The sequence below is a fragment of the Saccoglossus kowalevskii genome, chromosome 10 (assembly GCF_978046115.1).
Source record: "Saccoglossus kowalevskii chromosome 10, keSacKowa6.1, whole genome shotgun sequence".
Lineage (NCBI taxonomy): Eukaryota > Metazoa > Hemichordata > Enteropneusta > Harrimaniidae > Saccoglossus > Saccoglossus kowalevskii.
Window position 1 is genome coordinate 27,117,975 of NC_140650.1, and position 23,100 is coordinate 27,141,074.

The window sequence follows — 23,100 nt, forward strand, 5'->3', positions numbered from 1 at the left end:
GATTAACTAGCTGCCATAGACCATATCGCAATCCCAAATATATCATAGTGTATTGTGGGACAGTTGTGACATAACTTTGCCAATCATTAAGTGTGTCTGCTCTCGCAATCTGACATAACTATCTCACCATGCACTACAGTTTGGATATGATATATACGTTTTTACATTTTGCCAACATAGACATTAGAGACTCACACATGTTAAATTGTCTGGCAGTCATTAGTTCAGTGTAGAACAGGTATACATACACTTGAACAAAAAGGAGTATACAAATGCTGACATTTTATTTGGCATCTTTTATGTACATTACGCTGTGACATTACCAATGGCTTGTTTGGTAAAATATTGTGTTTCTTCTTTCTCATTAAAATGCTTTTTACCATATAGTTTATTCTGCATTCTGTTATAAAGACAACTGATTTGTTTAGCCTTATGTTATACTGTGTTTATAGTATTATTTTAAATTCCAGTAAACTTGACTAATAGCACATACAAAATTATAATCTAAGTTATGGATTTATCAGCAATGTTGAAGACAATGTCATTGTATTTTGCATTATTGTCACCTCTTATCAAATCAATGTGAAAGATAAAGCCTATTTAACTATTTTATCTGAACTAAATGTTTAAATTCTTTTTTTTCCAAGACAACCAGAATTAAAACAACCCAAATGCTATGATTATAATTTCAAAGTAGGATCAGTTCAGAAAGCGATTTGTGATGTGGTATTATCACTAAATATGTTATATATATATAAATATTTGTTCTTCCAGATGTGTCACCTGAGGAGGATCCCTACATTGACTGTAGGCTAGAAGTCACTGGACTCAACCCAGAAACAAGTGTTGAAACATTAGAAATGTATTTTGAAAACAGACGATCTGGTGGAGGAAGTATAAGAAATATTGATATGCAAGGTTCAGACAAGGTTATCATAACCTTTGAAAATTCTGAAGGTAACAACATAGCACTACATGTACATGTATGTATACAGTCATCTCCACCAGCCAAGGTTTGTTTATTTGACCATGTCCTCACCAATACACCTTAATTAATGCTATACAGCCAATGCATATTTAAGTGCATGCAACCTCTCTGGCAATACAAGAGATTTTTTCTCCAGTGCAGTGTCTCATCAAATTGTTCGTTATTGCTGCATCAAGGACAAAATTGTAGAGTAGAAGATTTCCTTCCCAGCCATATATTGAGCTAACATTTTACAATTTGTTACTTGAGGGCTAAAATCCAACCAAATAGGTCAACCATCAACCATCACACACTTGAAAACATAGCAACTGTATTTGTGGTATGTCTCTGGGGTAAGAACTGTGAACTGATTAAACTTTAGGAGTTTATACAATGATTTTGGACACACTGCCGGCGACCTATGAGGTGGGACTTCATGCTGAGCTCTGTACGTCAAAGGAACAGATGCATAAAATCAATTGTGATGCCTTCTCAGTAGAATCCTGCACTGGTATGTGGGGAGTATGTTTACAGCGACGGTGCAATTCGGATCATGCTATATAGTGAGAATTATTAGAATACATTGAATTACAGATTTGTTAGTGACAAATTTAAATTTGGTCAACTAGATTCACCAGTCACATTGCTATTGCCGTTGTAGAGTTGGCCTTTCAGACTTTCTAGTCATATTGATGTTGGTGAGGAGTTTAAGATTGGCCAACTAGACTCACCACTCACATGCTGGTGCTATTGATGTATGTAGAGTTGGCCTTTCAGACTCTCCAGTCATGTTGTTGTTGGTGAGGAGTTTAAGATTGGCCAACTAGACTCACCACTCACATGCTAGTGCTATTGATGTACGTGGAGTTGGCCTTTCAGACTCTCCATTCATGTTGTTGTTGGTGAGGAATTTAAGATTGGCCAACTAGACTCACCACTCACATGCTGGTGCTATTGATGTATGTAGAGTTGGCCTTTCAGACTCTCCAGTCATGTTGTTGTTGGTGAGGAATTTAAGATAGACAAACAAGACTCACCAGTCACATGCTAGTGCTATTGATGTATGTAGAGTTGGTCTTTCAGACTCTCTAGTCATGTTGTTGTTGGTGAGAAATTTAAGATTGGCCAACTAGACTGACCAGTCACATGCTAGTGCTATTAATCTATGTAGAGTCGGCCTTTCATACTCTCAAGTCATGTTGTTGTTGGTGAGGAATTTAAGATTGGCCAACTAGACTCACCACTCACATGCTAGTGCTATTGATGTATGTGAGGTTGGCCTTTCAGACTCTCAAGTCATGTTGTTGTTGGTGAGTAATTTAAGATTGGCCAACTAGACTCACCAGTCACATAGTAGTGCTATTAATCTTTGTAGAGTTGGCCTTTCAGACTCTCAAGTCATGTTGTTGTTGGTGAGGAATTTAAGATTGGCCAACTAGACTCACCAGTCACATTGTAGTGCTATTAATCAAAGTAAAGTTGGCCTTTCAGCCTCTCTAGTCATGTTGTTGTTGGTGAGGAATTTGAGATTGGCCAACTAGACTCACCAGTCACATGGTAGTGCTATTAATCTATGTAGAGTTGGCCTTTTAGACTCTCCAGGCATGTTGTTGTTGTTGGTGAAGAATTTAAGATTGGCCAACTAGACTCACCAGTCACATGGTAGTGCTATTAATCTATGTAGAGTTGGCCTTTCAGACTCACAAGTCATGTTGTTGTTGGTGAGTAATTTGAGATTGGCTAACTAGACTCACCAGTCACATGCCAGTGTTATTAATCTATGTAGAGTCGGCCTTTCATACTCTCAAGTCATGTTGTTGTTGGTGAGGAATTTAAGATTGGCCAACTAGACTCACGACTCACATGCTAGTGCTATTGATGTATGTGGAGTTGGCCTTTCAGACTCTCAAGTCATGTTGTTGTTGGTGAGGAATTTAAGATTGGCCAATTTGACTGACCAGTCACATGCTAGTGCTATTGATGTATGTAGAGTTGGTCTTTCATACTCACAAGTCATGTTGTTGTTGGTGAGTAATTTGAGATTGGCCAACTAGACTCACCAGTCACATGCTAGTGATATTATTGTATGTAGAGTTGGGCTTTCAGACTCTCTAGTCCTGTTGTTGGTGGTGAGGAATTTAAGATTGGCCAACTAGACTCACCAGTCACATGGTAGTGCTATTAATCTATGTGGAGTTGGTCTTTCAGACTCTCCAGTCATGTTGTTGTTGGTGAGGAATTTAAGATTGGCCAACTAGACTCACCAGTCACAGGCTAGTGCTATTATTGTATGTAGAGTTGGGCTTTCAGACTCTCTAGTCCTGTTGTTGGTGGTGAGGAATTTAAGATTGGCCAACTAGACTCACCAGTCACATGGTAGTGCTATTAATCTATGTAGAGTTGGCCTTTCAGACTCTCCAGTCATGTTGTTGTTGGTGAGGAATTTAAGATTGGCCAACTAGACTCACCAGTCACAGGCTAGTGCTATTATTGTATGTAGAGTTGGCCTTTCAGACTCTCCAGTCATGTTGTTGTTGGTGAGGAATTTAAGATTGGCCAACTAGACTCACCAGTCACAGGCTAGTGCTATTATTGTATGTAGAGTTGGTCTTTCAGACTCTCTAGTCATGTTGTTGTTGGTGAGGAATTTAAGATTGGCCAACTAGACTCACCAGTCACAGGCTAGTGCTATTATTGTATGTAGAGTTGGGCTTTCAGACTCTCTAGTCCTGTTGTTGGTGGGGAGGAATTTAAGGTTGGCCAACTAGACTCACCAGTCACATGGTAGTGCTATTAATCTATGTAGAGTTGGCCTTTCAGACTCTCCAGTCATGTTGTTGTTGGTGAGGAATTTAAGATTGGCCAACTAGACTCACCAGTCACACGGTAGTGCTGTTAATGTATGCAGAGTTGGCCTTTCAGACTCTAGTCATATTGATGTTGGTGAGGAATTTGAGATTGGCCAACTAGACTCACCAGTCACATGGTAGTGCTATTAATCTATGTAGAGTTGGCCTTTCAGACTCTCCAGTCATGTTGTTGTTGGTGAGGAATTTAAGATTGGCCAACTAGACTCACCAGTCACATGGTAGTGTTATTAATCTATGTAGAGTTGGCCTTTCAGACTCTCCAGTCATGTTGTTGTTGGTGAGGAATTTAAGATTGGCCAACTAGACTCACCAGTCACATAGTAGTGCTATTAATCTTTGTAGAGTTGGCCTTTCAGACTCTCAAGTCATGTTGTTGTTGGTGAGGAATTTAAGATTGGCCAACTAGACTCACCAGTCACATTGTAGTGCTATTAATCAAAGTAAAGTTGGCCTTTCAGACTCTCTAGTCATGTTGTTGTTGGTGAGGAATTTGAGATTGGCCAACTAGACTCACCAGTCACATGGTAGTGCTATTAATCTATGTAGAGTTGGCCTTTTAGACTCTCCAGTCATGTTGTTGTTGTTGGTGAAGAATTTAAGATTGGCCAACTAGACTCACCAGTCACATGGTAGTGCTATTAATCTATGTAGAGTTGGCCTTTCAGACTCTCCAGTCATGTTGTTGTTGGTGAGGAATTTAAGATTGGCCAACTAGACTCACCAGTCACATGGTAGTGCTATTAATCTATGTAGAGTTGGCCTTTCAGACTCTCCAGTCATGTTGTTGTTGGTGAGGAATTTAAGATTGGCCAACTAGACTCACCAGTCACATGGTAGTGCTATTAATCTATGTAGAGTTGGCCTTTCAGACTCTCAAGTCATGTTGTTGGTGAGGAATTTAAGATTGGCCAACTAGACTCACCAGTCACATGCTAGTGCTATTGATGTATGTGGAGTTGGTCTTTCAGACTCTCCAGTCATGTTGTTGTTGGTGAGGAATTTAAGATTGGCCAACTAGACTCACCAGTCACAGGCTAGTGATATTATTGTATGTAGAGTTGGGCTTTCAGACTCTCTAGTCCTGTTGTTGGTGGTGAGGAATTTAAGATTGGCCAACTAGACTCACCAGTCACATGGTAGTGCTATTAATCTATGTAGAGTTGGCCTTTCAGACTCTCCAGTCATGTTGTTGTTGGTGAGGAATTTAAGATTGGCCAACTAGACTCACCAGTCACACGGTAGTGCTGTTAATGTATGCAGAGTTGGCCTTTCAGACTCTAGTCATATTGATGTTGGTGAGGAATTTGAGATTGGCCAACTAGACTCACCAGTCACATGGTAGTGCTATTAATCTATGTAGATTTGGCCTTTCATACTCACAAGTCATGTTGTTGTTGGTGAGGAATTTAAGATTGGCCAACTAGACTCACCAGTTACATGCTAGTGTTATTAATCTATGTAGAGTTGGCCTTTCAGACTCTCCAGTCATGTTGTTGTTGGTGAGGAATTTAAGATAGACAAACTAGACTCACCAGTCACATGCTAGTGCTATTGATGTATGTAGAGTTGGTCTTTCAGACTCTCTAGTCATGTTGTTGTTGGTGAGGAATTTGAGATTGGCCAACTAGACTCACCAGTCACATGGTAGTGCTATTAATCTATGTAGAGTTGGCCTTTCAGACTCTCCAGTCATGTTATTGTTGGTGAGGAATTTAAGATTGGCCAACTAGACTCACCAGTCACATGGTAGTGCTATTAATCTATGTAGAGTTGGCCTTTCAGACTCTCCAGTCATGTTGTTGTTGGTGAGGAATTTAAGATTGGCCAACTAGACTCACCAGTTACATGCTAGTGTTATTAATCTATGTAGAGTTGGCCTTTCAGACTCTCCAGTCATGTTGTTGTTGGTGAGTAATTTAAGATTGGCCAATTAGACTGACCGGTCACATGCTAGTGCTACTGATGTATGTAGAGTTGGTCTTTCATACTCACAAGTCATGTTGTTGTTGGTGAGTAATTTGAGATTGGCTAACTAGACTCACCAGTCACATGCTAGTGCTACTGATGTATGTAGAGTTGGTCTTTCATACTTACAAGTCATTTTGTTGTTGGTGAGGAATTTGAGATTGGTCAACTAGACTCACCAGTCACATGGTAGTGCTATTAATCTATGTAGAGTTGGCCTTTCAGACTCTCAAGTCATGTTGTTGTTGGTGAGGAATTTAAGATTGGCCAACTAGACTCACCAGTCACAGGCTAGTGATATTATTGTATGTAGAGTTGGGCTTTCAGACTCTCTAGTCCTGTTGTTGGTGGTGAGGAATTTAAGATTGGCTAACTATACTCACCAGTCACATGGTAGTGCTATTAATCTATGTAGAGTTGGCCTTTCAGACTCTCCAGTCATGTTGTTGTTGGTGAGGAATTTAAGATTGGCCAACTAGACTCACCAGTCACACGGTAGTGCTGTTAATGTATGCAGAGTTGGCCTTTCAGACTCTAGTCATATTGATGTTGGTGAGGAATTTGAGATTGGCCAACTAGACTCACCAGTCACATGGTAGTGCTATTAATCTATGTAGAGTAGGCCTTTCAGACTCTCCAGTCATGTTGTTGTTGGTGAGGAGTTTAAGATTGGCCAACTAGACTCACCAGTCACATGGTAGTGCTATTAATCTATGTAGAGTTGGCCTTTTAGACTCTCCAGTCATGTTGTTGTTGTTGGTGAAGAATTTAAGATTGGCCAACTAGACTCACCAGTCACATGGTAGTGCTATTAATCTATGTAGAGTTGGCCTTTCAGACTCTCCAGTCATGTTGTTGTTGGTGAGGAATTTAAGATTGGCCAACTAGACTCACCAGTCACATGGTAGTGCTATTAATCTATGTAGAGTTGGCCTTTCAGACTCTCCAGTCATGTTGTTGTTGGTGAGGAATTTAAGATTGGCCAACTAGACTCACCAGTCACATGGTAGTGCTATTAATCTATGTAGAGTTGGCCTTTCAGACTCTCAAGTCATGTTGTTGGTGAGGAATTTAAGATTGGCCAACTAGACTCACCAGTCACATGCTAGTGCTATTGATGTATGTGGAGTTGGTCTTTCAGACTCTCCAGTCATGTTGTTGTTGGTGAGGAATTTAAGATTGGCCAACTAGACTCACCAGTCACAGGCTAGTGATATTATTGTATGTAGAGTTGGGCTTTCAGACTCTCTAGTCCTGTTGTTGGTGGTGAGGAATTTAAGATTGGCCAACTAGACTCACCAGTCACATGGTAGTGCTATTAATCTATGTAGAGTTGGCCTTTCAGACTCTCCAGTCATGTTGTTGTTGGTGAGGAATTTAAGATTGGCCAACTAGACTCACCAGTCACACGGTAGTGCTGTTAATGTATGCAGAGTTGGCCTTTCAGACTCTAGTCATATTGATGTTGGTGAGGAATTTGAGATTGGCCAACTAGACTCACCAGTCACATGGTAGTGCTATTAATCTATGTAGATTTGGCCTTTCATACTCACAAGTCATGTTGTTGTTGGTGAGGAATTTAAGATTGGCCAACTAGACTCACCAGTTACATGCTAGTGTTATTAATCTATGTAGAGTTGGCCTTTCAGACTCTCCAGTCATGTTGTTGTTGGTGAGGAATTTAAGATAGACAAACTAGACTCACCAGTCACATGCTAGTGCTATTGATGTATGTAGAGTTGGTCTTTCAGACTCTCTAGTCATGTTGTTGTTGGTGAGGAATTTGAGATTGGCCAACTAGACTCACCAGTCACATGGTAGTGCTATTAATCTATGTAGAGTTGGCCTTTCAGACTCTCCAGTCATGTTATTGTTGGTGAGGAATTTAAGATTGGCCAACTAGACTCACCAGTCACATGGTAGTGCTATTAATCTATGTAGAGTTGGCCTTTCAGACTCTCCAGTCATGTTGTTGTTGGTGAGGAATTTAAGATTGGCCAACTAGACTCACCAGTTACATGCTAGTGTTATTAATCTATGTAGAGTTGGCCTTTCAGACTCTCCAGTCATGTTGTTGTTGGTGAGTAATTTAAGATTGGCCAATTAGACTGACCGGTCACATGCTAGTGCTACTGATGTATGTAGAGTTGGTCTTTCATACTCACAAGTCATGTTGTTGTTGGTGAGTAATTTGAGATTGGCTAACTAGACTCACCAGTCACATGCTAGTGCTACTGATGTATGTAGAGTTGGTCTTTCATACTTACAAGTCATTTTGTTGTTGGTGAGGAATTTGAGATTGGTCAACTAGACTCACCAGTCACATGGTAGTGCTATTAATCTATGTAGAGTTGGCCTTTCAGACTCTCAAGTCATGTTGTTGTTGGTGAGGAATTTAAGATTGGCCAACTAGACTCACCAGTCACAGGCTAGTGATATTATTGTATGTAGAGTTGGGCTTTCAGACTCTCTAGTCCTGTTGTTGGTGGTGAGGAATTTAAGATTGGCTAACTATACTCACCAGTCACATGGTAGTGCTATTAATCTATGTAGAGTTGGCCTTTCAGACTCTCCAGTCATGTTGTTGTTGGTGAGGAATTTAAGATTGGCCAACTAGACTCACCAGTCACACGGTAGTGCTGTTAATGTATGCAGAGTTGGCCTTTCAGACTCTAGTCATATTGATGTTGGTGAGGAATTTGAGATTGGCCAACTAGACTCACCAGTCACATGGTAGTGCTATTAATCTATGTAGAGTAGGCCTTTCAGACTCTCCAGTCATGTTGTTGTTGGTGAGGAGTTTAAGATTGGCCAACTAGACTCACCAGTCACATGGTAGTGCTATTAATCTATGTAGAGTTGGCCTTTCAGACTCTCCAGTCATGTTGTTGTTGGTGAGGAATTTAAGATTGGCCAACTAGACTCACCAGTCACATAGTAGTGCTATTAATCTTTGTAGAGTTGGCCTTTCAGACTCTCAAGTCATGTTGTTGTTGGTGAGGAATATAAGATTGGCCAACTAGACTCACCAGTCACATTGTAGTGCTATTAATCAAAGTAAAGTTGGCCTTTCAGACTCTCTAGTCATGTTGTTGTTGGTGAGGAATTTGAGATTGGCCAACTAGACTCACCAGTCACATGGTAGTGCTATTAATCTACGTAGAGTTGGCCTTTTAGACTCTCCAGTCATGTTGTTGTTGTTGGTGAAGAATTTAAGATTGGCCAACTAGACTCACCAGTCACATGGTAGTGCTATTAATCTATGTAGAGTTGGCCTTTCAGACTCTTCAGTCATGTTGTTGTTGGTGAGGAATTTAAGATTGGCCAACTAGACTCGCCAGTCACATGCTAGTGCTATTGATGTATGCAGAGTTGGTCTTTCAGACTCTCTAGTCTTGTTGTTGGTGAGGAATTTAAGATTGGCCAACTAGACTCACCAGTCACATGCTAGTGTTATTAATCTATGTAGAGTTGGCCTTTCAGACTCTCCAGTCATGTTGTTGTTGGTGAGGAATTTAAGATAGACAAACTAGACTCACCAGTCACATGCTAGTGCTATTGATGTATGTAGAGTTGGTCTTTCAGACTCTCTAGTCATGTTGTTGTTGGTGAGGAATTTAAGATTGGCCAACTAGACTCACCAGTCACATGGTAGTGCTATTAATCTATGTAGAGTTGGCCTTTCAGACTCTCCAGTCATGTTATTGTTGGTGAGGAATTTAAGATTGGCCAACTAGACTCACCAGTCACATGGTAGTGCTATTAATCTATGTAGAGTTGGCCTTTCAGACTCTCCAGTCATGTTGTTGTTGGTGAGGAATTTAAGATTGGCCAACTAGACTCACCAGTCACATGGTAGTGATATTAATCTATGTAGAGTTGGCCTTTCAGACTCTCAAGTCATGTTGTTGTTGGTGAGGAATATAAGATTGGCCAACTAGACTCACCAGTCACATTGTAGTGCTATTAATCAAAGTAAAGTTGGCCTTTCAGACTCTCTAGTCATGTTGTTGTTGGTGAGGAATTTGAGATTGGCCAACTAGACTCACCAGTCACATGGTAGTGCTATTAATCTACGTAGAGTTGGCCTTTTAGACTCTCCAGTCATGTTGTTGTTGTTGGTGAAGAATTTAAGATTGGCCAACTAGACTCACCAGTCACATGGTAGTGCTATTAATCTATGTAGAGTTGGCCTTTCAGACTCTTCAGTCATGTTGTTGTTGGTGAGGAATTTAAGATTGGCCAACTAGACTCGCCAGTCACATGCTAGTGCTATTGATGTATGCAGAGTTGGTCTTTCAGACTCTCTAGTCTTGTTGTTGGTGAGGAATTTAAGATTGGCCAACTAGACTCACCAGTCACATGCTAGTGTTATTAATCTATGTAGAGTTGGCCTTTCAGACTCTCCAGTCATGTTGTTGTTGGTGAGGAATTTAAGATAGACAAACTAGACTCACCAGTCACATGCTAGTGCTATTGATGTATGTAGAGTTGGTCTTTCAGACTCTCTAGTCATGTTGTTGTTGGTGAGGAATTTAAGATTGGCCAACTAGACTCACCAGTCACATGGTAGTGCTATTAATCTATGTAGAGTTGGCCTTTCAGACTCTCCAGTCATGTTATTGTTGGTGAGGAATTTAAGATTGGCCAACTAGACTCACCAGTCACATGGTAGTGCTATTAATCTATGTAGAGTTGGCCTTTCAGACTCTCCAGTCATGTTGTTGTTGGTGAGGAATTTAAGATTGGCCAACTAGAGTCACCAGTCACATGGTAGTGATATTAATCTATGTAGAGTTGGCCTTTCAGACTCTCAAGTCATGTTGTTGTTGGTGAGGAATTTAAGATTGGCCAACTAGACTCACCAGTCCCATTGTAGTGCTATTAATCTAAGTAGAGTTGGCCTTTCAGACTCTCTAGTCATGTTGTTGTTGGTGAGGAATTTGAGATTGGCCAACTAGACTCACCAGTCACATGGTAGTGCTATTAATCTATGTAGAGTTGGCCTTTCAGACTCTCCAGTCATGTTGTTGTTGGTGAGGAATTTAAGATTGGCCAACTAGACTCACCAGTCGCATGGTAGTGCTATTAATCTATGTAGAGTTAGCCTTTCAGACTCTCCAGTCATGTTGTTGTTGGTGAGGAATTTAAGATTGGCCAACTAGACTCACCAGTCACATGCTAGTGCTATTAATCTATGTAAAGTTGGCCTTTCAGACTCTCAAGTCATGTTGTTGTTAGTGAGGAATTTAAGATTGGCCAACTAGACTCACCAGTCACATGGTAGTGCTATTAATCTATGTAGAGTTGGCCTTTCAGACTCTCAAGTCATGTTGTTGGTGAGGAATTTAAGATTGGCCAACTAGACTCACCAGTCTCATTGTAGTGCTATTAATCTAAGTAGAGTTGGCCTTTCAGACTCTCTAGTCATGTTGTTGTTGATGAGGAATTTAAGATTGGCCAACTAGACTCACCAGTCACATGGTAGTGCTATTAATCTATGTAGAGTTGGCCTTTCAGACTCTCCAGTCATGTTGTTGTTGGTGAGGAATTTAAGATTGGCCAACTAGACTCACCAGTCACATGGTAGTGCTATTAATCTATGTAGAGTTGGCCTTTCAGACTCTCCAGTCATGTTGTTGTTGGTGAGGAATTTAAGATTGGCCAACTAGACTCACCAGTCACATGCTAGTGCTATTAATCTATGTAAAGTTGGCCTTTCAGACTCTCAAGTCATGTTGTTGTTAGTGAGGAATTTAAGATTGGCCAACTAGACTTACCAGTCCCATCATTTTGCAAATCAAACCCTGAATGGCAGCCAATTTTGTAATAATAAATCATAAATTCATGCATTACTGCCATTCTTGGTCACGCTATACTGATTTCATTCAAACAGACATTTGATGGGATTCTGATGCACATTATCTTGGTTTCAGATTAGATTCTAAAAACAAAAATGTTGGCTAGTTGTTAACAAATTTTGTTCCAGAGCTACTGCCCTGACTGATTCCAACTTTATGACATTTTGTGGCACATATGCACAGATTGTTCACTGGTGGTCCTTTCAATATTATAAATTCATAAAAATCAACCATTTCTGCTAATTTGGAACCGGATCTTGATTGTGTATGTTTGGATTTTGTTACTCATTAATGAAAGATATGTTATAAGTTATGTATCCTATGTATATTTGTTGATACAACACTGACTATATCAATATTTATATATGCATATTTATATTTCCAAATATATGATGCCACATAACTAGTCAATTTTTTTTATTCATTTATTTCAGTTATGAAGCGAGTGCTTGAACGTTCGCATGTTATTGATAAGACCCCCTCTAACAGTAAAAGAACCACCAAAAAAACGAAAGCCATGGATGAAACAACTACCAATGGACAAAAAATGCTTACTAATAAAAGGACTAGCAGATAATACATCAAAAGAGAATATACTGCTGTTTCTTGAAAATAGAACTCACATAGAAGAGGATCCAGAACTGTTATTTGGTGAAGAACCAGGCACAGTGTTGGCGAGGTATCAAGAAGACATACCAGGTTTGCATAGTACTGTTTTATAACAAAGCAGAATACGACCAAATTTTGTTTTGTTTTCTTTTCTTTTGTATATGTTCAGTTTAATGTTAATGTATTTGCAACAGAAAGATTATATCATAGTTTTATTCTGCAATAATTTCTGCAAACAACGTGGCAACTAATTCCAAGTGCAAAATAACTGCTGAAATGATTATGAAAATATTCTAAATTAATAGAAACTTTTGAAACAGAGGATTATTTTTAATACTGACTTTATTTTGAATGACAAATTCAAATTAATAAGAGGTTCAAGTTGTCATATGTGAGGACATTACATGCATCTACAGGACAGTTACAGATTGATTGAATGAACTAAATAAATATAAATATGTGTAATTTTTTAATTAGATTTTGACATGATTGTCCAGAGAATCAGAATGCGTAAGCTGAATGGTGCAAGCCTTGTGGCTCAACCGATGACTCTAACAAACAGTATTTTAGTCCTGAATTTACCAACGAATATCACCAATGATACAATTGAATTGTATTTTGAGAATAAAAGGAAAAGTGGTGGTGGTGATGTAGAGGAGGTTAATATAGATTACGAAAAGCATGTTGCTGTGATATACTTTGAAGACTATCAAGGTATGACCAATTATATCCTTTACTTATCAACAATGTATGTTATTGTCCATTTTTTTCGGTTTTATTACCAAGATCAAATTTGTATCAACCTTAGGAAGTGCACCATGAGAATAGGGTGGATAGATTGTAATAGCTTTGCACCACAGGTGACTTGAATTAGTTAATAAATGTTCTAGAATTCACTTGGTTTTATTCTGTACCCTGGATATAGGATGGTATTGGTTTACGAGATAAAAATGCGGAAAAGTTTGAAAACACAACAAATTTACCGCAAATTAAACTATTGGGGCTGAAATCTTCCTAAATTGAGACCTCCATGGTATAAATTTGTTAAATCATGGTCATGCGGGAATAAACCATTCACACATTGTGCCTATAGTTTTCATGCATAAACTTTCACATGACTGTGGTTTAACTAGTACTTCAAATAATATATGAATTTAGATAGCAATGTTAACTTTTCTAAATATTTATTATTTTATTTATCCTATACAGTTGTCAATTCCGTAATTTCAAGACGTCATGTTATAAACAAAGTCCAGCTTGATGTCCAGCCTTACCATGAATGCCTTGGGTTTACTGTTAGTAGTGATGGGCCAACACCAAGAATACCACAACCATTTACATACACCGTTAATTCGGATATCATTGGTTTCATTATGAATAACAATCAGGAAGAGTTTGAACATCTACACCAACATTTATATGTTCAAGTGGAATGGCCTCATCTGGACAAATCTGATGTTGTTTTATTGAAACCAAACCTGTCACAAGACACAAAGAATCTTCATCAAATTACCAAAACATGGGTGAATGATGTTAAAAGTGGTCTTGATAAATACCTTCATAGTTTTAAGGCTGTCCAAATTGCTGTGATGGAAGGTATTTGGCTCCAAGTTGTCGGTCAGTTGAAGGGATGGTCTCAGAATAAAGATGTGCATATAATTATGGATCAATCAACCTCCATCATTAATCTCACTGGAAAGTCTGATAATGTTCACAAACTTGAATCAAGAATAAAAAGTGTCATCAAAGACATTGAAGATGAAATGCAGAAAGCAAAAGAGAGAACCTCCGAGACTGTGAAAATTAATAGCATTCAAGCAAGACAGCTTTTGATGTGTAAATTCAGCAAAGTTGTGCAGGACAAATATCCTGATGTTGATGTGAAGATAAATCCTAAAACAGAAATTTTATCTTTAAAAGGACTTCCTCATGACATATTGAATACTAGAGTGATGATGTACGAATATATTGAAAGATATCCCAATTATTAAAATGAAACCACCAACTATGTCATTATTGCAGTACCTCAAGATTAGTGAAGTCTCTAAAAGGCTCCATGCTGAATTCAGTTCTGCAAAGATACAAGCGTTTATTGTTTTACAAGATGATGAGATAGTGTGTTCTGCTACTGACAAGGTCGGTATCTACAAAGCGGTTGAAATAATTCAAACCAGCATAAAAGAACTGAGAATAGACATCAAACCTCAGTCAATGGCAGCTTTACAGAAACAGGAATGGCGCACAATGGCATCAGGTCTGGAAGAACGCCAAACTGTCCGGATCTCACATGAGCCCAACAGTGTTTTAATTATTGGCTTTGAAACTGAAGCAAATATGGTGAAGGGTGAATTGCAAGAATTCATTCAGGTACATACTATTGTGGACAATTTGTTTGAAACAGAAAATGGTAAACTACGCTTCGTCTCTGAGTACAGGAAAGATGACATTTCAAAAATACAGTCTGAATCAAGAATAACACCTCTAAGCATCAAGCCATATTACAAAGGTGCAGTGACTGGATTCCTTATCAAAGGCACAGAAGATGATGTCAAGACAGCAACAGTAAAGATCCAGAAGCTGACTGATGATATCCATGGGCGCCCTTACCCAGTGGACAAACCAGGTATGCCAAAACTGTTTAAAGAAGAAAAAGGAAAAAACTATATTAAGTTAATTGAAAACGAAATAAAATGTAACATAGACATCAATGACCCATCTGAAGAAATTGAAACAAGAGCTGATGAGGAAGACATGGAAGAAGACTTTGAAGAGTTGATGCAAGATCCATCACCAACGTTTGACATATTATGCCATCATACAATCCATGGTGGGAGAAGAATTGTGGTTGGGAAAGGTGATTTAACCAAAATGCATGTTGATGTTGTTGTCAACGCTGCAAATCCATCTCTGGATCATTCAGGTGGTGGCTTAACTAAAGCAATTGTTGTTGCAGGTATGATGTTTAAGATATTTACATTTTTTAATACTTTTTCAACATTTTTATGCTATATTGTAAGAGTTAGTATAACACAATATTTCAAATCAAAAGATTCTGTACCAGATTATAATTATATAATGAATGATAACAAACTATATAACAATATGTACCAGTATGTACATACATGCCCTTCTCTTCAATATCATTTTCTTAATGAAATTAATATATATATTATATATCACACACTTGTTATGTGTTTTATGATTATTCTTTTTTTAAAGTCTCTGTTAAAAAAAAAATTGCCAAATTCAAAAATGTGTGACAGTTTATTGGTTTTCACTAACAATTATTTAACGTTGCCATTTTGTTTTTCTATTGCACTAATTACACTCAAATCAACCAAAAACAAATTTTAGGAAACAGATCTCAGTCATGCATGGACAGATTTCATTATAACTTGTCACAGACATAACACCTTGAGGAATCTTGATGCATGTCACTTTGTTTTATTTTAATGTTACAATTATTTTATTATTAGGACTAGATTTAATATGTATTTCATTTCAACATTTATTACTATTTCGCAATGGGATTGTGTTGTGTTTTATTTTTTTTCACAATTTTAAACTTTTTAATACCATTGTTCAGCTATTATTACAAAGATTTGGAATCACTCCAAAACTAAGGGAAGTATAAGAAATGCAATCCTTAACGAGTTTAAACCAGTTGTGTATTGTTAATAATGTATTGCTTATGTATATTTCCTTACTGTTAGGTGGGCCTAAAATTAACCAAGAAATTGCAGGTATTTTAAGGAAACAATCTGGAAGACTGCATGCAGGCCACGTTGTACATACATCTGGTGGTAATATGCCATGTAAAATAGTCATCCATGCTATTGGACCCTCATGGAATAAGAGCTTTAACCAATCTTCATATGGGTACTATACACAGAAGAAATCTCAAGAAGAAAATATGCTTGCTGATGCAGTAAGCAACAGTCTTTCTATGGCTGACAATCTGAAATTCAGTTCAATTGCCATACCAGCAATCAGCTCAGGGGGAATGGGATTTCCACTTGATTTATGCACACAAACGATTGTCAATGCCGTTCATGAATGGGCTAAGAAATCGCCGCCCGGGTTATTATCAGAGATACGGTTGATGGATAACTCTGACAAGACTTGTGAGAGTTTTAAGAATGCTATTTTAAAGGAATTTGGAGAGGATAAAGTTTCTCTTACATCGGATGATACTAGTACTACTTTATATACAGGTAATGTCAAATATTTTGCTAATTTAATTGTCAAAGTTGTTATGCCCTGGTTCAGGTACAGCTCAAAACAAGAGCTTTGAATGAGTGGTGTTACTGATATTTTTTCTAGTTTGTGTCATTACTAGCCTATTACTACCACTAATTTGTATGATTAAGATATTGTCTAAGTATTCAGATAATGATGCATAAATCTGTAGTACTACACAAACATCACAGCTCCCCGGAGTCCTAAACAGGAATTAGATCGGGACATTATGCCTATATATAAACAAAACAAGCGAATGTTATTATATGACACTTATTGGTAACAATGCATATAAGTACATTTGTAAATGTTGCTTAAAGTGGGAGAGTTGTCACCTGCGTATACATCAAACGGCCATAGCGTGTCAGTGTTTAAAAGGGTCTACCCAGTATGCAATCAGTTTAATGGTATCGACATGTATAGTACATCCCCTGACATGAGTAGAATGTTGTATCCCAGGAAAGAATTAATCTCTACTGAATGGTTGCTGAGAAGCAATGATCTCATCCCTCCTTCTTCATTGAGGTAGGTGACAGAATGGGCACACCACACATGAAATTGTCTGCTTTGTAACGCTTGTTGATGTGTCTGGATGGTTTATAGGTGTCCCAGTGTTCCCATTGAACCCCATCTCACGAACAAAACCTCAGTCAAAACTGAGACAGTCAGGCACGATAAGATAAAGATAATCCTGAACAATAAGTGCTTGTTAATTTGAGAATGATCCACCACAACATGGATCGGGTAAGTCAACAGGCAAGTCTAGATTCTTTGCCCACTGCAATCTTAGGTAATACGTAATTCAGTGATATTTCTAATTGAGATATCCATTGATTATACATCTCATCAATCGCAGAAATTGTAATGTGTATATTGAAAGTGTTGGACTGGATCATTCTCCTTTGATGGATGGTGGAGAAACTAGTTGTCTTTATATGGGTAAATGAAGAAGATCCTGGCATAAACACCAGTGATGCTGAGTCTGAACACATTTACTCTAAACTAGTATGATGCCCTTTCATGAAAAACAGGTTGACAGTTTGGGTGTATTGAAATATGGTTTGAACACAGTCCCTCTATCCCCGGTCTGGAAACGACTAGCGTTCTTTTGTCTCGAACCGCAGTGCGGGTAAACAAACCATTCACACGCGGGCCGAGGGAGTCAGGAAGTCAGACAGATTACAATACCTTCAAAAGTTACCGTCATGCAAAGCGATAGCTCATTGTATGACTTCACTTTGACTTCAAATTCGGGCAACCACATCGTAAACAAACATGTAAACAAAATTATCACTATGAAATTCGGGTTTTTTGAACCCTGATACGCATCACAACCAGCCTACCAACTCATAAACATCCAGTTCCTGCAATTCAAAGATTAATATCGGGAATTATGTTCACTCTCTCGTATTAATAGGAAAAAAACTTTGCGTGCCAACATGCTGACAACGCTAAACAAATCTTGTCAAAATCGCGTTGTTTATGTTAACGTAGTCGATCGAAAAACCTGTGATATTTCTGATTCTTGGGGGGTGCATAACAGTTCAAGTCAACTATACCACAACTAATGACTTTATTCTATGCAAAAGTATATAACAAAGCTTCAATGTTTGTATATAAATGATTTTTTTAGCACTGAATTGAGTACATTGCCATTTCAAACGTCGCCATTTGCATTTACGATCTAAAAAGCATCCATAAAAGTCGCTCAATTTAACATTAATAAAATTAATGTTATTTATTTATTTATTTATTCCCTTTTGTAACAGGGGCTCACTATGTAAACTAGGAGCTGCACCAAATAAAAAATACATTTCACTCAAAGACTAATGAAAAAAAAAAAATATTAAATATTATCTGTATACCTCTTTCTACTGTCCATGGCATCAACTAAGAATTTTTTCGATCATAAAATGTCAAAATCGAAGACAAATATTGGTTTCGCACCGAGAAGTATGGTAAATAAAATTGAGTTAATTTCAATCACCCCAAAATCAAAAACGACAAATATCTGGGTAAAGGTATGAAAATTTGTTGCAAAAATGTGTCACTGCTGGTAAAATAGATGAATTAAAGAACTACTCGCCGGCTAAAATATGACCTTATACAGATATCCTGATTAAAAAATTATGTGAAAAAGTACGAATTCTGGAATAAACAACTAAGTTGTAAAAAAATACATAACACTGACGATGTCAAATCACGTACTGATCACGTTACAATACTTTGCCCACACCCGCAATGCGCATTTGCCAGGGAAGGAGACCAATTCACACCTAATACAATGACCGTTTCTAGACCGGGGATAGAGGGACTGTGGTATGTTCAAAATTTGAAAAGTTGTTCAAAATGAACTACTGCCTGAACTAGCCAAAAAGAGCAGGTCCAGAGGGACAAGATCAAAATGCATACTAGCCAAGAAACTAGGATCAGATATCTAAGGTGATATCAAAGATGTGCTCCTCTTTGGACTGGAAACAGTTCACACAGTGCCTGCATTGTCACAGGAGGTGTGGAGTGGAATGGTATTGTACCCATACTGTGTGAAAAGAACTAGACATTGCCAGTGAGCCTCACGCAAGGTCAGATTTCTAATGTTAAGCTACCTAAAAATTGCAAAACCTATTGCCATGCATAAAACAAAACAGGTTACAGTGGCTGCCAAATGAAAATAATCAGCCTGAGATATAGCACTGAATGCAAATCGAGTACAGAGTGTATTCAAGGTTTCACTGTAGATAGCAACATGGAATGAATTAGTGAAACAGAGTTTGTTGAGGAATGCACTCAAACCAAGCAATAAGGATACTTATTTTACGGATGTGCAAGAGTCGCATTATTTCCTTATTAGGGCCCCTGTGTGTTTTTTTTGGAATGTGTGCAGGGTTCAGATTGTTTTGCCATGAGGTTGTGTGTTCAAATTGGGATGCTAGAACTGCGATGAGTTCCAAGGCTGAGGCTGACCGCACTGCCCGGGTTTGGGCTTGCCGCATGGTAAGTTCGGGTGGCTCTGGGGGCTTGAGTGAGAGGAATGCTCTCATTCGTCTACCAAACCCATAGTTCAGGGCCTGTCAGGACAACTTTCGTCCCTTGCAGGTCGGGTAGACAAGCTGTAGATGGAGCGGGTTGCCTCCACTGCAGGCGCCTCTCGGTTGGCAAATGAGAAAAAACATACAAGGAAGTCACATTCACATTCAAAGGGTGCTTCTTCCCGGGATCCCTCCGGTCCCAGCTCCGACCTCCCCATTGATTGAGAAGCAGGTGGGTGCATGGATGCTCTCAGTAGACTCACACATACGGAAGGTTTATTTGTCCTGGTCAGGGTAAATAGGGGTTACACCAACGAAGTGGCGGGCATCTGTTGATTGGTGTAGTTGGAGGGAGGTTGATCTATGCCACCCCACTGTTGGCCAGGTAGCTGTCCATCTGTTTGACGAGTTAGGATTGTCCTATGCAGCAATCGTTGGCTATAGGTCAGCTTGCACCCGCCATTGAGAACTCTTTAGGGAGAAGACTAGCTGACTAGCTTTTCACAATCAGAGACCTAGACCCCAATATAGGGGATATGTCGTTTGTGTTGTAAGCTCTGAGTGGACCACCCTTTGAACCGCTGGAATTAGCACCATTGAAATAATTGACATGGAAAACAGTCTTACCACTAGCTCTTGCCTCTGGTAGGCGTCGCTCTGAATTAGGGACCTTTAATTTCCTTCTAGGATGGTTGTGCTGCCTTTATGGACATTCAAGCTGTGCTAAAGACATGAATCGGGTTTCTCGCCAAGAACCAAATCCCAGAGCAGAATCCACAGCCAATCGCCATCCCCCGTTTGGCCAATATTGTCAGCTTCTGGAGAACATATATAATGTCTTTATCAAATATTACCTAAGAGACACGCAATCCATTGAAGAAGGTCTTTTTAGGGTGGGTCTTGTTGTTGCGAGTCAGACTTTGATTGTTGACCCAGCCCGATGACCACAGGGATCCCTGCACATAGGCGATAGAGCTGTCTTGGCTACAGTGGGAAATTTTCTCCCATCAGCGTTCCTTAGACATTCCAAGGTCTCGCTTTCGGCCTATGCCCTCATGCAAAACTTTTTCGGTCTCTTCCTTTTTGAATGCTAGTTACCCCCAGGATCGGGTTTGGGTCTGGCGTCTTCAGGCATACCGACCGCGTCACTCTATCATGCAGCAGTATGCTTTTACTATGGGGATGACTCTAGCAAGGTAGACACATTTTTTCACTGGTCTTTGCTAGGTGCTAGTCATAAGTAAAATTTGTCCTAGGATGGGACACCCTTCTATTTGAGTACTCAACTATTTTCTGTTTTGCTCGGAAACCCGCCCCCTTTCAACGTCTGACTCTGCCTACAGTTCAAAATATCGAATGATCGGAGTCTATGGTGGGTAATTAAACATAGTGAATTTAGGTAGTGGGTTTTCAACCCGCCTATTCACCTAGTTCATACCAACCATAGACTCCAGGACCCTCCCAACCACCCCACTTTTAATAGCAATTGGCTTTAAGTCCTTGTATACGAACAAAACATGGGAGTGAACATAAGGCAAGATGGCGCTGAGCTTGGTCACGTGTTACGTGACGTTGAAGAAAATCTATGAGGTCATGGGGCTTCCCCTGACCTAGATTTCTCTCTCCGTCATTGGCTGAAAAGAAGATTAATGCCTACAGTTCAGTATAGTCATTTTGACTGACCAGAGGTGGGTATTAACTAAGTGAATAGGCGGGTTAAAAACCCTCTGCCTAATTTCCTGATTCAATCACATACTGCATATTTCATTATTAGATCAACTATTTACATGTATGTAATGATATATAGATCTATTTTTAATTATTTATTGTTTATTCACAGGTGGATGTGATTGTGAACACAACACAATCCACTTTGAATCTCAACACTGGTGCAGTTTCTAAATCCATATTGCTAGCAGGAGGAATGAGGCTTCAGCAAGAAATCATTAGCCAAAAAATGAGTGGCATTACTACTAATGAAGGGGATGTTATTGTAACCAGTGGAGGAAACATGCAATGTACTAATATATACCATGTACTGTGCTGTGCATGGGATCCAAGAGGAACGAATGCTAGTCAGGTATGGAAATTAGCGACTTATGAATTGGCCTCTGCTTCTGTATACGTGCATACACTCTTCTATCTCAGACATGTCTTGGTATATCACAGTCAAACTTCACATATATATCATGCATTTCAGGATGAACATGCACATCTATTCGTTTCACATTCTGATTCAATACGGCTGAACAACATATTGAGACCTTGATGCACGTAATTTTGTTTTCAGATTGAATTCAAAATGGCCAACTGATAGTAATTTTTATTTAAGAAATGCTGTTCCAAAGCATATCACTGACATGCCTTGACCAATCACTTTCAAACTTTACATCATATCACATACACATGTATACACAATTATTTGTTATATGGCGGCAATTTTATTGTTTAGCCAAATCAAGCATCTCTGCCATTCCAGACACAGATCTATGTCATGTATGGATGTAATTTGTTCAAACATGTTACTTACATTAATAAGACTTTGCTGTGCATAATTTTGTTTATCAGATTGAATTAGAAATTGACCAACTGGCTGCCGTTTTAAACAGATGCTTTTGTGGGGCCATATCTCTGACATGTTTTGGCCAATTATGTTCAAAGTTTATAGATTCCTTACATATAGGTACTTTACAACTACAAGACATGAAAAAGAGTAAAGAAACAGAAAGAAATATAATAATGTATAATAAAAAAACTCCCTTACTCTCATGTAATTTGTTTTTGTTCTGATTTAAAATGGCTGCATGACTGATCATTTCAGTTTGAACTAAAGGGGACTCTGTCATGTCATGTCATGACATGACTTATTAGTCCCCGTTCGGATGAAGTCTGAAAACAGCGACTTATTGTTTGACCTCTGTGTGTCTGTGCATCCAGACCTATGTGGTTCTAGAGCCATATCTTCGACATGCTTTGACTGATTATGTTCAAATTTTATATATTCATTATACATCATCTCATAGATATACAGATGTATTCAAAATGGCCAAATGGTGGCCATTTTGTTTTAATTAATGCTGTTCCAAAGCAACATTTCTCATCAGATACAAGATCAATTAATGTCAATCATTTCAATCATAAAAAATGATCATAATCTAGCATCATCTTCTGGATCCCTATCGCTGACATGTTTATGTTCCAACTATTTTGCTAAAAAATAAACTATATATCTTAAGTTTAATAACTAATGGGGACTGTGCCATGCATGGCTTGTTTATTACCGATATATGTCTCTTGGTGCTTTAAGATGCATACAGTTTTCAACATTACCATATTAAAGGTAAATTAATTTGGTCACAGTCTGATATGAGTGTATTATAAAGCCAAGAACAATTGGAAGAAAACAGTTCTGGTCATTTTCTTTTTCAAAATAGATGAAATTTAATTTAATTCAAAAATTCAGAAAGAAAATGCATGTTTGGGTCTAGTATGAATGAATTATATAATTCATGAACTAAATATGAACTGCATTTTTGCTCTTGTGCTATCAGAATTAGTAA

The 23,100-nt window shown here is 38.6% G+C and overlaps 2 protein-coding genes across 2 annotated transcripts in view; both read left to right on the forward strand.

The window, feature by feature from the left end:
• The first annotated feature begins 867 nt into the window (after window positions 1-867).
• Window positions 868-14,213, forward strand: LOC144361002 (protein mono-ADP-ribosyltransferase PARP14-like). The gene is made up of 5 exons (XM_085504659.1): window positions 868-957; window positions 12,098-12,362; window positions 12,750-12,986; window positions 13,482-14,152; window positions 14,193-14,213. The coding sequence occupies exons 2-5, from the start codon at window positions 12,125-12,127 to the stop codon at window positions 14,211-14,213; spliced, it is 1,167 nt and encodes a 388-aa protein (XP_085360785.1). The 5' UTR covers window positions 868-957; window positions 12,098-12,124.
• Window positions 14,214-14,234: 21 nt separating this feature from the next.
• The window catches only part of LOC146737999 (protein mono-ADP-ribosyltransferase PARP14-like), a 38,476-nt gene continuing 29,610 nt past the window's right edge, over window positions 14,235-23,100 (forward strand). Inside the window, exons 1-4 of the mRNA XM_085504661.1 lie at window positions 14,235-15,225; window positions 15,986-16,486; window positions 20,228-20,433; window positions 21,381-21,620. Of these exons, the coding sequence (XP_085360787.1) occupies window positions 14,265-15,225; window positions 15,986-16,486; window positions 20,228-20,433; window positions 21,381-21,620 (1,908 nt within the window). The 5' untranslated portion in view covers window positions 14,235-14,264. The remainder of the gene's footprint in view (window positions 15,226-15,985; window positions 16,487-20,227; window positions 20,434-21,380; window positions 21,621-23,100) is intronic.

Bases quoted from the DNA above. Each gene is read 5' to 3' on its own strand.
- LOC144361002 (XM_085504659.1), top strand. From the start codon at position 12,125: ATGTTATTGATAAGACCCCCTCTAACAGTAAAAGAACCACCAAAAAAA. The intron at 12,363-12,749 runs GTTTGCATAGTA...TTTTTTAATTAG, and splicing joins GTATCAAGAAGACATACCAG to ATTTTGACATGATTGTCCAG. The intron at 14,153-14,192 runs GTGAAGATAAAT...TATCTTTAAAAG, and splicing joins ACAAATATCCTGATGTTGAT to GACTTCCTCATGACATATTG.